This window comes from Opisthocomus hoazin, chromosome 1 (genome assembly GCF_030867145.1).
Source record: "Opisthocomus hoazin isolate bOpiHoa1 chromosome 1, bOpiHoa1.hap1, whole genome shotgun sequence".
NCBI classification, from domain to species: Eukaryota; Metazoa; Chordata; class Aves; order Opisthocomiformes; family Opisthocomidae; genus Opisthocomus; species Opisthocomus hoazin.
In genome coordinates, this window is record NC_134414.1 from 127004929 (window position 1) to 127016970 (window position 12042).

At 40.6% G+C, this 12042-nt stretch overlaps 1 protein-coding gene across 1 annotated transcript in view; it reads right to left on the minus strand.

Annotated features, from left to right (window-relative positions):
- Nucleotides 1-67: 67 nt before the first annotated feature.
- The window catches only part of TMPRSS7 (transmembrane serine protease 7), a 34547-nt gene continuing 22572 nt past the window's right edge, over nucleotides 68-12042 (minus strand). The window contains exons 11-18 of the mRNA XM_009941242.2: nucleotides 9791-9927; nucleotides 8553-8660; nucleotides 7809-7919; nucleotides 6562-6678; nucleotides 4877-5054; nucleotides 4429-4697; nucleotides 2400-2536; nucleotides 68-238 (exon numbers count right to left, since the gene is read on the minus strand). Of these exons, the coding sequence (XP_009939544.2) occupies nucleotides 68-238; nucleotides 2400-2536; nucleotides 4429-4697; nucleotides 4877-5054; nucleotides 6562-6678; nucleotides 7809-7919; nucleotides 8553-8660; nucleotides 9791-9927 (1228 nt within the window). The remainder of the gene's footprint in view (nucleotides 239-2399; nucleotides 2537-4428; nucleotides 4698-4876; nucleotides 5055-6561; nucleotides 6679-7808; nucleotides 7920-8552; nucleotides 8661-9790; nucleotides 9928-12042) is intronic.

Consider the following 12042-nt stretch of genomic DNA (forward strand, 5'->3'; position numbering starts at 1 on the left):
TTTACCAAATACGATTTTTAATGAAGATATCCAGGACAGGTTTTTTTCCAGCAAAACAGTTCTCAAGTTACAAGACTGAAGGCACATATTTGTGAATCCATGGTGCAAAATTTGCCACTTTTGTGTAGACACCAGGGAAATTTGGTCTTCCACATCCATAACCCCAGCTAACAATGCCAGTCAGAAACCACTTCCCATCTCCGTTGCTTTGACAAGACAATGGTCCACCGGAATCACCCTAAAAAGAATATATTGAGTTGTATGTGTTTACAATGCAGATTACTAAAACTGGGACAAAATTCCACAGAAGATATTTTGCCAGAGTAATTCCAAGAGTGATTAGATTTTCCCATTCACACAGTTCAAACCATCAGATAGTCAACAGGGTTTTTTTCTTGAAGCAGCTGGGATTGCACAGCTGTACCAAAATTTGCTCTTTCACAAGAGATAGGGCTAGCTCTCGCTCTTTAAAGATGATGATAATAATGACATTAAATTTCATGGACTAGGTTTAAAATTCACTATTAACTTCCTAGCCTCCAACTCACAGCTAACTCCAAAATCTGCTACTTAATATGCATGTCCATTTTAGGTTACACACCTAGAGGACTGCAAAAAATAGTAAGCTTTTTCAAAAACTTATAAGTTAAAATACAGTTATAGTATTTAATAATGATAACTTCTTTTGAATTAAAAGTAAATGGAAACAGATTGGTTCCCTCAATTGATTTGGTTGTTTTTTTTTTATATGAAGAAGGAAAAATCCTAATTGTTGTCCTCTAGAAGGCACAAGTCAGCAGGTAACGTTTAGGGGCACTCAATGTCTTTTTAATTAGGGTAGCTATAAATGAACTCTGTTATAGACTTCAAAGTTTTATACAGCGTGGTATAATTCCATACTACAGGACAACGCAAATAGTAGTCTTCCTTTATATGGTATTCTTGTAGAAATATAATAGCAGACATTCAGGAAAAAAAAAAGCGCCACCTTATTGGGACAATCTCTTGGACCAAGCTTATACTTTCTTGTAAGACTTTGCTGTAGACACAACCTCTCTGAAACAGACAGCCAGTAGCAAATTAAACTTCACCAAAGCACTGGATGCAATAAAGGGTTTCCAAAAGCCAAAGGTGAGTTGATTAAATTTAAATGTTTTGCAAGAGAAGTGTCTTCCTTCTTGGCATATATTTTGTTAGAGCTAGCAAAATATTTGCTTTAACTTTATCTAAGCAAAGCCACCTGCTGTTCAAAGCCGGATTATTTTAAATTGCCTCACAAAATTGGTAAAGATTTAACTTAGAAGATAACGTTTTCCATCCTTGGCAATTAAGATTTTGCATTTAGAGAGTCAAATTTTCAACTTTTTTTTTTTTTTTAATTGCTGGGACAAAAGAAAAGTGGAACATCAGCATTTTTCACAAAACAGAAATCCCACATTTTGATCAGCTTTAATAACCGCCAGTCTGTGTCACACATCATTTACCCTTACAGAAATGCATCCAAAAGACCTGTAAGCTGTGCCTTTCCTTGTCTATATCTTGAGTGGCCAGACAGATAACTGGAGAAAGAAATTCTCCAGTTAGTGAAAATGAGACTTAACGTCAATGGTCTCACTAATCTCTAAAAACCAACCGGTGCATTTTACTCCCTCAGAAAGCCCTCAGACATTGCTTGCTCTGAGAGTCATTGTGGTCTCTCTCACTTTTATGTAGATCAGTGAAAGCTGGGACACCCTTAAGACTCCAGATCTCCATCATAAGAAATAAACAGCAGTCTTGCTACTATTTTAGCAATAAGTTTACTACTACTTTAGTAAGAAGTATATATGGCTTATATAAGTTCATTATATTATAATATTATATATTCTACAACTTACATAATATAAAATAAGATATATAAATATATATATCTTGTGTTTGTATATAGTTTTATTACTATTCTCTAGAATTATTCAGAATTTTGCATTTATTATCTTTCAGCATTTCCTGATCAGATTCATTATACATTGGAAAATTTATGGCTAGTTGTCTGCATCTCATCATTAGCCCTGTAGTTCCAAGTTGGGAGGGTGGAATCCTGAAAAGAGACAAGTTTCAAGTTTGTCAGTTTTTCCTTCAGCTTGTACCAATATTTGCCTGACTTCAACTTGTTATCAGGACTTACAAACTGACTGGCCCTTGGCCTGCAACTGAAACTTTGTGATGCCATTTATATGCATAAAGCAGCAAAATGCTGAAAACACCCAGATGACGGATTTGCTGACAAAATCCTTACATTGCTGGTTTTCAGAACTGAAGTGTATGGACCACAAAGAGGTGTGCCAGTCAGTTCTTACACCTCATCACGTAACAAATGAAAGACAAGATAAACTCTATGCAAGGTGTGCTAAGATACATACTTTGCACCCATCTCTTTTCCCGGACATTAGTCCAGCACAAAACATTCTAGCTGTGATAATCCCATATGTGGAATGACATAACGTTTGGTCAATAATTTCTACCTCTGCTTTCTGAAGAATTGCTGAACCTTCATCATCTGGAAAATAAATCAAAAGAAGGATGAATCAGCAGAGGTTAGCATTTTATTCATCTATTGAAAGGCAAAATAAGAAGTCTTCAGAAAATATCCACAGGTACTTTTGACCTCCACGTTATTCCAGATTCCAAACAATGAACTGCAATAGCACAGAATATCTCTTAAGTGTCAGGCATTTATGTACTATGATCTTGGTCCTTTGGCCACAACAGATACAATGGCATAATCACTTGTGTTGGCCAAAAAACGGTTTTTCTAAAGCCTTTTGCAAAATGTCTCAGGATTTCTTCATTTGTTCTCTTTTTATTTTTAAAACGAAACAGGATTTCTCAAAAGAATTTGGTTCATCACAAGACAGTTTTGCAATTAGAGTAGTGAATCTGAAGGGGCTGGATCCAAAATCAGAAGCATGAGACAGAGTTATGGAATGCAAGTTGCTCTTTTGGCAGCATAAAGAGCTTGAACATATCTCAAATTTGGCCCTTTCCATCTGAAAACTTTGCTGAAAAACATCTTTTCTGTAAAATATACACTTCTGGAAAAACAGAAGTAAACTGAATCGTCCCCTCCTTTCAGTACAACTGATCTAATAAGATCACCAGGTAATCCTCTCAAAATCTGGATATAGCCAAAGAAACTTCACCAACATATTCAAATATGTAAATGCTGGTTTACATCACAAAACTTTGTTTCAGAGTTGGATAAAGCTGGTATGTAATAAAGTATACTTAAAAGACTGATTTGGCAATCAAGTTGTATAAACCAATGAAGGGAAAAGAGGAGAACAGGGAAAAGAAATCCCTCTCTTCTTTTTGAGGCATGACATTTATCTTTCAAATAAACAGCTTTTAAATCACACGGGTGTCTAACCAGTAGGCCAGAGAGAGACACTGCACCACAGCACACATCCGTATCGCCGTCCTTTCCTGGTAAGGGGACTGGCACTTGGTTCGCTACCATATATTCTTTCACTATAGCTAGTTGTAGAGATGCTAAATGTAAGTTGGCAGGTGGTAATTCTGGCTGCAAACATCAATCCAAAATGCTGGAGCCTGACTACCTGCTGCTGCCTCACACCGTGCATTTGCCTCTCCCACTTTCTGCCAAGAGCGGCGGGGCAGTGGGGCCAGCATGGTGCCGGCAGCCCCGAGAGGGCTGGCAAGGCCGCGGCAGGTCAGCCCCGCCGGTGCTGGCAGACCCAAGGCTTGGCGTGGTGGCCGTTACATGATTTACACTGAGGGAAGCCATCACACCTACAAGTACACTGGAAGGCTTTAGGAATTGGCCAGAAGAAGGGCAGAAGGTATCACCATTTGCACCAGGGAAAAGGCAGCTCAGGTCAAGGCGGCAGGAGTGCCAGGCTTACCCCTGCCGTGGGGCAGCCCGCCGTTACACGGGCGGCTACTATGTCAGGGGGATGACCGTTCTGTCAAGCCGCACTCCGAGGACAGAGCTGGCACCTCGCAGCTGGGGTTGGCACCATGGGGCTGTTCAGCCTACAGAGGCTGGAGGAGCAAGACTTAGAAGATCCCTCCTCCCACAACAAGCAGCAAAGATCCATTTAGACACGCTAACACGCCTCCAAGAGTAACAAAGGGGAAAAAAAATACCATGTTCTTTTGGAGCAGGCATAACTCCCTGTGAGTCTTAGCCAATAACACGAGCTTGCAGGACTTCCAGACTCGCAGGACCAGCAGCCAATTCTCCTGACCAAGTGAAAGTACGCGTATGCAGGAAACTACTTCCACAGGACAGTAAATTCAAAACATCATGATTTTCTGCACAACTCAGCCGCGTAGCAAAAGCGGGTGTCCTGCAGAGCACATCCACAGCTATGATGGCTTCTGTTCACCGGAGCACAAAATTAGCTCGGTTGAAGCTCTGAAACTCACCTGCCTCCTGCTTTTGGCCCCAACCTGTTACCCAGCACCTGTCACCACTGCGGACTTTGTGGGAAAAGGGGGGCACGCAGATGGGCTGGATGGCATGGCTCATTGTGTCCGGCCACGGCTTGCTCAGCTGCAGCAGCGCGATGTCGTAGTCGTAGTTCCTGCTGTTGTAGTATTCGTGGGTGATGATCCGCCTCACTGCAGACACAAACTTCGCATGGCCTTGTGTTCGCATCCCCAGGTGAGCACGCCACGCTCTGGGGTCAGCCAGCCTGGTCAGGAGCAAACAAGCAAGCCATCTCTGCAAAAAGTATCCCAAAAGAGCCCCCGACAGCCAGGGGGGCAAAAGACATGGGCACTTCCTGCCCCACTGTGGTTCAAACTCTGGAAGCTAAAGGTGTTTGGGGACGCTGGCGATGTTTGGGACAGGGTTAGAGGGAAGATCACTTACTTGCTGCCTTGAAAGCAGTGAGCTGCAGACACAAGCCACTCTTTCGATATCACCGATGCCCCGCAGTAAGCAGCTCCCACAAAATGGAGGCTGACCTGCCAGGGCCATTCACCTTCCTCAGTGTTCGTACCACCTACAATCCGAGAGATAAGACTGCTGCTCTTGCTGCTGCCACAACCTGCAAGGGACATTTCAGGTCAAAATCTCCATCCCCAGTGCTTTCTTTAAGACAAGTACTTCCCACATAGAGCATGAAAGAATCCTGCACTTTGAAACATTTTGAAATCTATTTCCTTGTCCTGCTCTAATTGGAAAACTTGTCTATTTGGCTACTCTATTCCTGAAATAAGAGGTGACTCCATAAAAAAAAAAAAAAAAACACTGTCCTGGGAAATTTAGTAAGTTTCTTTTCTAGCTCTGCTGCAGAAATTGGCCTTTAAATATTTGTTGTGTCAGAACTGCCAAAGGATCCATTGATTTATTAAGCATCAAAATGAACATATAAAAATAGACAATCCCTCCTCTCTTTTTAATACTGTCAACCCTGAACTGAAAGGGGTCTGTCGGGAAGGAAGGAAGTTCAGCATTATCAGGAAACTTATTTCTTGCCAAAACATTGGGAATAACACAAGAAAAATGTTCTCAGTGGCAGCCACATACGTGGAGTTTGATCATTTATTATTTTAGAAATTAGGTGGTTGAATCATTAATTTGCACAGAAATAACTAAAAGTCTGAAAATGTATATTACTAACTCACAGATGAAGAAGTCATTATTCAGCACGAAAAGCTGCACACTGTAATTTGAAGAGCAAGGGAGAAAGACCTCTCTGTAGGGCCTCGTGTCCATCCCTAGTGCATGCACATAAAGCCTCTGCTCAGGAGTTTTAGTCCCACATGCCCACACACAGGTGTCAACACTTTGCAGCACTCAGCCAAAGAGCCAAAAGCAGCCTTAGTGTTTCCAAACACCAGTAGGTGTATAGCTAGTCTTTTAATGTGTCCTGTTGGATCCAAGGCAGGTGCTGGCAGATTTGACATACAGGTAGCATGCTAGAAGCAGCTGGGGGCCAGAGAAAATACCTGAGAATATTCAGTTTAAGCAACTAATCCTAACCCCACTTTTATTGTTAAATCACCTGTTCACTTTACAGCAAAACGAACTGAAAAGCTTGTATAGAGGTTACTTTAAGAAGACTTGACACTAGAACCTAACTTGACACTATGAAATATTGGAGTCATCACCATCCGGAAGAGACAGATAAAAGGAAAGTTTGTGGGTTTTTTATCTCATTGCAGCTGTGTCACTTCTGAAGTCCGAATACAGTCTGACTCCAACAGAACTACCTGACACAGCTGCAGGCAACAAAAATGCTGCCTTACCAGCTAGCCAAGTTCACTCTGCAATTAATCCTGCTTCCCCACTCCTTAACATAGCTACAATAAGCATTACAGCTAAGACTCCCCATAACAGTAAGCTGCTCTCCCACAAGAACTTAGGAAGTTCTGCAACCAGACCTGAAGTAAACTGATAGCTGATCATTACCCCTTTATCACTGAGAGTATGCAATAAAATCTCAATATCCACTGCACGAGTTGTACCCTCTCCAAAACAGGAAGAAATAAAGGGCTTTATTGTGTAAAAAGTTCAAAGTTCAAAAAGATGAACATCTGAGAGGGACTTACTGCAGCTGCTTTCGTCACTTCCATCAATACAGTCCACAGTCCCATCACACTTTGCATTTTGTTTCCTAATGCAAATGTTATTTCTGCACTTAAACGTGTGGTTGGTGCAAGGAATACCTGAAATCGTTGTGGGGAAAAAGAAAAAAAAGAAACACTGTTGGATCATCTTAACACTTGAAGACATGTCTGCACAGATAAAAGATTCATCCATACATCAATAGATAGGAAGGAACATAGCAAAAGATTGTTTTGGCTGGGGTGGCTTAAAGCAATCTACGAGTAGCATAAACTATTCAAGTAGAACTGCATCTGTATTAAGGATTGCACCAAGCTGGCTAAATCTTTGAATAAGGACTTCCTCCTGTCCTTTCCCATAGCACTAATGAACACAGATACAGTAGAAAAAATTTAACTGTTGAGCAAGTATTAAGCTAGAAAGAAAAAAAATCCAGCAGTCCGGAAAGAAGCCTTCCTTTATATTTCAGTATTAAATATAAAATGAAACATAGCAGTGAAATCAGTCCTATTAATTGCATTCAGTTAAACTGCAACCCCAGCCTTGGCATTTTCCTGTTTCCCTGTGGCTTGCAATCAATGAGACCGCTCAAACCCAAACTATTTTTCTTCTCGACATACAGAAGTATCCTGAATCCTTTTACACATCTAGTCAAACAGGTGAAAAATCATTACTTTTCTTTTAAAATGTTACTTGCAGCACTTTCCAGTTGTGCTCCCTTTCATATGTCATGGTGTCCATTTATTCTAAGAAGTTGAAGAAATGGCTGACTCAAAAATTTCCTGTGTCCAATGCTAAATTTATAGCTTCCATAGCATTTTGAACACATTAACCTTGTAACCCTGAAAATTGCTCCAGAGAAACTATAATTTTTATAGTTATTTCACAGATGGTATAACAGATCCAGGAAATAATTTGCACAAATTATGGTTTAAAGAGATAAAATCTGGGATTCAAGGTTTAAATCCCTAGATCCCCATCCTGCGCCCAGAGTACTTAATTCTTCCACCAGTGTTTTGCTGAAACAGATGTTCATGAGCTGACTGAAAAGAAACAGTTTAAAATTAAGAACAGCTTATTTATAAGCATATCAGAAAACAGAACAGGATTATATAGCCTGAGTTAGATTTGATAGTGCCTCTTAACTCTTTGAATACTGCATCAAGTATTCAAGTCAGGATTGTATAGATGATAGAAGAGAGGAAAAAAATAATCAAGAGAGTATGCTTACTGTGGGTGCAGTTCTGCTCATCTTTTCCATTCTCACAATCGCTTACTCCATTGCAGGCAAGCAGATTATCCTGCATTGCGAAGCTGGAGTTACAGTTCCACTCAGGGACAACTTTAAAAACAGAGGCCAAATCAACTACAGAAACATGCTTGTAACACTTACACTACCCTTCTGACTACACCTGGGTACCACTTTCATACTTTCACCACACAGTACACAAGGATGAGCATGAGTGCCGCATTATGAAGGGAGAAAATAAAGCACAAAGGAGTTCGGTGACATATCCCAGCTCACACATTGCCCCAGGTGGAGTGGCCCAAGTTCTAACCCTCTTTCACCATGGACAATTATTAGCCCCCTCACCTACTCTATGCAGCCTAATTTGTCATTCTCCCACAAAAACAACTCATCTCAAAACAGACCAGAACTTTATCATTACCAGCATTTCTCACATGAGTTAAAACCAGAATATAACCTATTACAGCTATTTTTACACATCTAACTTTATTCCTTGTGCTTTCCAGTGCCATGCTTTCTTCATTCTTAGTTTTGTCTCTTGCTAATTAACTAGGAATTAAGCACTCATGAGACTGACTGATAGTCTGTACCTGGACATACAAAGGAAGTTGGAAACATCTTCTCCCTCCCCTCCCCCCCCCCCAAAATTCACTTTGTTTCAGCTGCCTTCTAAGACCAGAGAATACATTCATTGGGTTTTAAGGTCTTTAGTAAGTGAATACAAACCACAAAAGAGTTCATCACTTTCATCAAAGCAATTGTTAATCCCATCACAGCGCTGCATCTGCTGGATGCACAAGCCAGTAGAACACTTGAAATGTCCAGGTGGACAAGCTGGAGGAAAAAAAATTCAAAAAAAGACCAACAACTTCAAAGTTTCTTCTTCCCAAATTTTGCCTGCTCATTTCAATTCACAGTCACTAAGCTGTTCTAAAGAATGATAAAGTTGATCTAAACTTCATAGTCTGTGTGCATTGCCAGCACTCAAATTGAGTTCAGATGTTGAAAACTGGGATATAAAAAAAGAAGAAAAAGCACCATTAAAGTTCCAATCCAGCTGTTACTGCAATATATACTGCAGGCTCTGCACTAGGACTGGACCAAATGTGCTTTATGGAGCAACACAAGACATCTTAGAATGTCATCATCTTCTAAAGGAGAGTCTCACTTCCAGTAACCAAAATTTGAAGTACTTTGCAACTTTGGTCAGTTACCTGTATTGAGGTGACTTATGAATTACACAAATGTATGCCTTTTGAAACAGAATCATGAAGTTGCCATCTTTTTAAATACTCCAAATATATGCAATGCATAAAATTTCTCCAATGTGACTAGTAAATATGTGTAGAAACCATTGCTTTTCTCCTCCTTTAACAACATGAATACATAAGGTTAACACAGGGGAAAAAGTACCAATAAACAGTTGTCTGCCTCAGAACTTGAACAAGCTCACAGTCCTGGACTGTTTTTTCAACTTTCTGAGATGTTTTTCAGCTCAGATTTCTACTTGCACACAAAGTATTTTAATTGATGGAAACACTGGAATAGGCACTTGGTTATTTGGTACTCTCTGTTCATTGCCTGGAAGTCTTTGCAGTAATAGAGACATTGCAAACAAAACCTTGGGGGTGAAAACCATCACGAATAGCAGACTTCAGCTGACTGCACTGTGATCATAGCCATGCAGGAAGCTTTAAGGCCTGTGCAGAAGAACAGACTGTGTGCGTACGGGAAATCAAAGCATGCTGCACAGGCCCACCAACCTTAGCTGCACAGCCTCGCTGAGTTGGAAAAGGCTGTTTGTTTGATAGTTACCTGACTCAGTAAGATTAGAAATGAAAATAAACAAAAAGCCAACAGAGAATTTCCTGCACAAACTTAATTATATCCTACTGGACCTGTACAGTGCTGCTTCACAGGTCTGAACTGCAAAGATGGGGTGAAAAAGATAAAATCCATCTTACGCTGGCTGATGTTATAGCTGCCATACTCCACCAGAAGTGGCTTCTCTGAGACCTCCGAACTGCACTGAAGCTCAATGTTGACAGCAGAACTTGCAATGTGGAAGACTGTTTGGTGATCAACATAGTAACCGCAGTACCTAAAAGTGTTCAATGTAGTTCTAGAGCAGCCTTCACATCAAAATTGCGTTACATGCATTTTAAATGTCAACTTCACTGAAATTCAGCACTACAGTCAGCTGCTGTACTTTAATTAAGAACAAAAATCTGAAACAGTACCCTTATTCCCCAAAATGCTAGTCATAAACTTTCACGTCCACACACATGCATGCAGAATGTCTTGCCAAAAAGTCTAGAGCAACAGAGATGTAACAAAGAAATTTGTCACGACAAACATGGATACTTTTGTCAGCACTCCTGATACCTGTTTTCAAAAGATTCAGATTTTTGTGAAGACTTAAGTAAATTGGGTGGGAGGAGAAACGTCAGCACAGTGCAAAGCACCTAAAGAAGATTGCACCTGAAGAAGAGTGCACAAAGGCATTGGGATAAAATTGGTCCAACTACTTTGGAGGCAGAGAGAAGTATATTCAGGGAAACTGAAAATATTTCTAAGTAGTCACCCAGCCTTCATCCATCATTAACATTCTGGAAGTTTACCTTTGAAAATCATATCTTCAAGTAACTAATCTAGATGAAAAAAATCCTTTAGGTGCGCATCTACTTTAAGCTGCCATTTTGGCAGAGAGCTTCCATGGACTTCTGCCTAGGTGCCACTTAACTCAGAGAAACCTAAATGCTCCCTGATGCTAGTAAGCATTTAATCCGACCATTGCCAATGCATTTCTACCGCCTCTTTCATCAAAGATGCCAAGGATGCTGCAACTGGTGTTCAGACGCTACTCTAGCTGAAATCAGAACCAAAAAGACTCTTTAACAGGAAAAGGTTGCTGTATCATGCTTTAAAAATTGGAGACAGTTTTAAATGTAGTAAACCAGTGAACACCAACCATACAGGTTGTTCTGGAAGTAGAAATAAGGACCCTCTCCTCTGTTCCACTAAAACACCCTGAAAATGCAGCACTTATAAGAAAAACATCTGGCTTTAAGACACCTGTCAAGAAAAGTACTTATCAGACTAAATAGATCTAAGAGCAGAAGGAGCTGTATTGGTTCTTAGCACACTTGGCGTGCACGCTTGCTTGACAGCAGTGCAAGGTCACATAATGCTGTTAGTATGAACTCAAAGAACATGAAAATGGATAATTGTATTGTTAAATGGACTATTATCCAGAGGTAAATATTCCCCTTCTTTATTTTGGCAGCTCCGGGTGTTGGACCAGGACTACTCTGCATGTCAATGAATGCAGGGAAATTGGTCAGTGATTTCCATGTGGATAGATGTTGCCTGGTGTCCTGTGCACCACACTGAAGAATGCCACAGGGAATGGCCACGTTCATTCATATGTTTCCATGTGTACTTTGTTCCACCCTACGAATATGAAACATCCTTTTAATAGATCTAGGAGGTTCTGTTCCAGCAATGCAAAAAATACATGAACAAAACAGTTCAAAAAATAGACTCCTCTTACACATCCTGGAAACAGATGCAAAGTAGAGAGTTAATTTAACAGCTTTCTGGTATAGTAAAGTTAACTGTCAGGAAAAAAAAAGTCTATCAGAGCTAAGAGTGAAGACTTCTTGCTACAAGAAATCTTAATCTCATTCACATTAGTGTCTCTGTCATCAATGTTCCGAACCTAAAACTGCCTGCCACAGTGCATAGCAAAAGGACACCTAACCATCTGATTCCCCTCCATTAGCCCACAGACGTTTTCTACATTTCTCCTTCTGTCAAACACTTAGACAACTTCCCTCCAACAAACCTTGGCACCATTAAAAACAATTGCAGGCTGCATTGACTGCTTCGCAGCCACATAAATCAACCTCATCTCACCAGAAGTAGAGAAAGTTCCTGCCCATCTGTAGAAGAGCTAAGACAGCAATATCAAGGAAGCTATCTCTTCTATGCAGTGAGAAAAGTCACATGCTTGAGGGATTGGTAAGACAGAGCTACAGATCGTTGAGAGCCTTCTACTGGTGTTTTACTAGCCATTTCTCCAGGTCCAGGGCAAATGGAGCCTGCAAGGCACCATCTGTAACTCTGTGCCATTGCTAGAGAGAAACTAATTAAGGGGATCCTGTGCCATATGTTGAAGCAGGGAGTGGGATACCTTTTCAAGGGATGAGTAGGT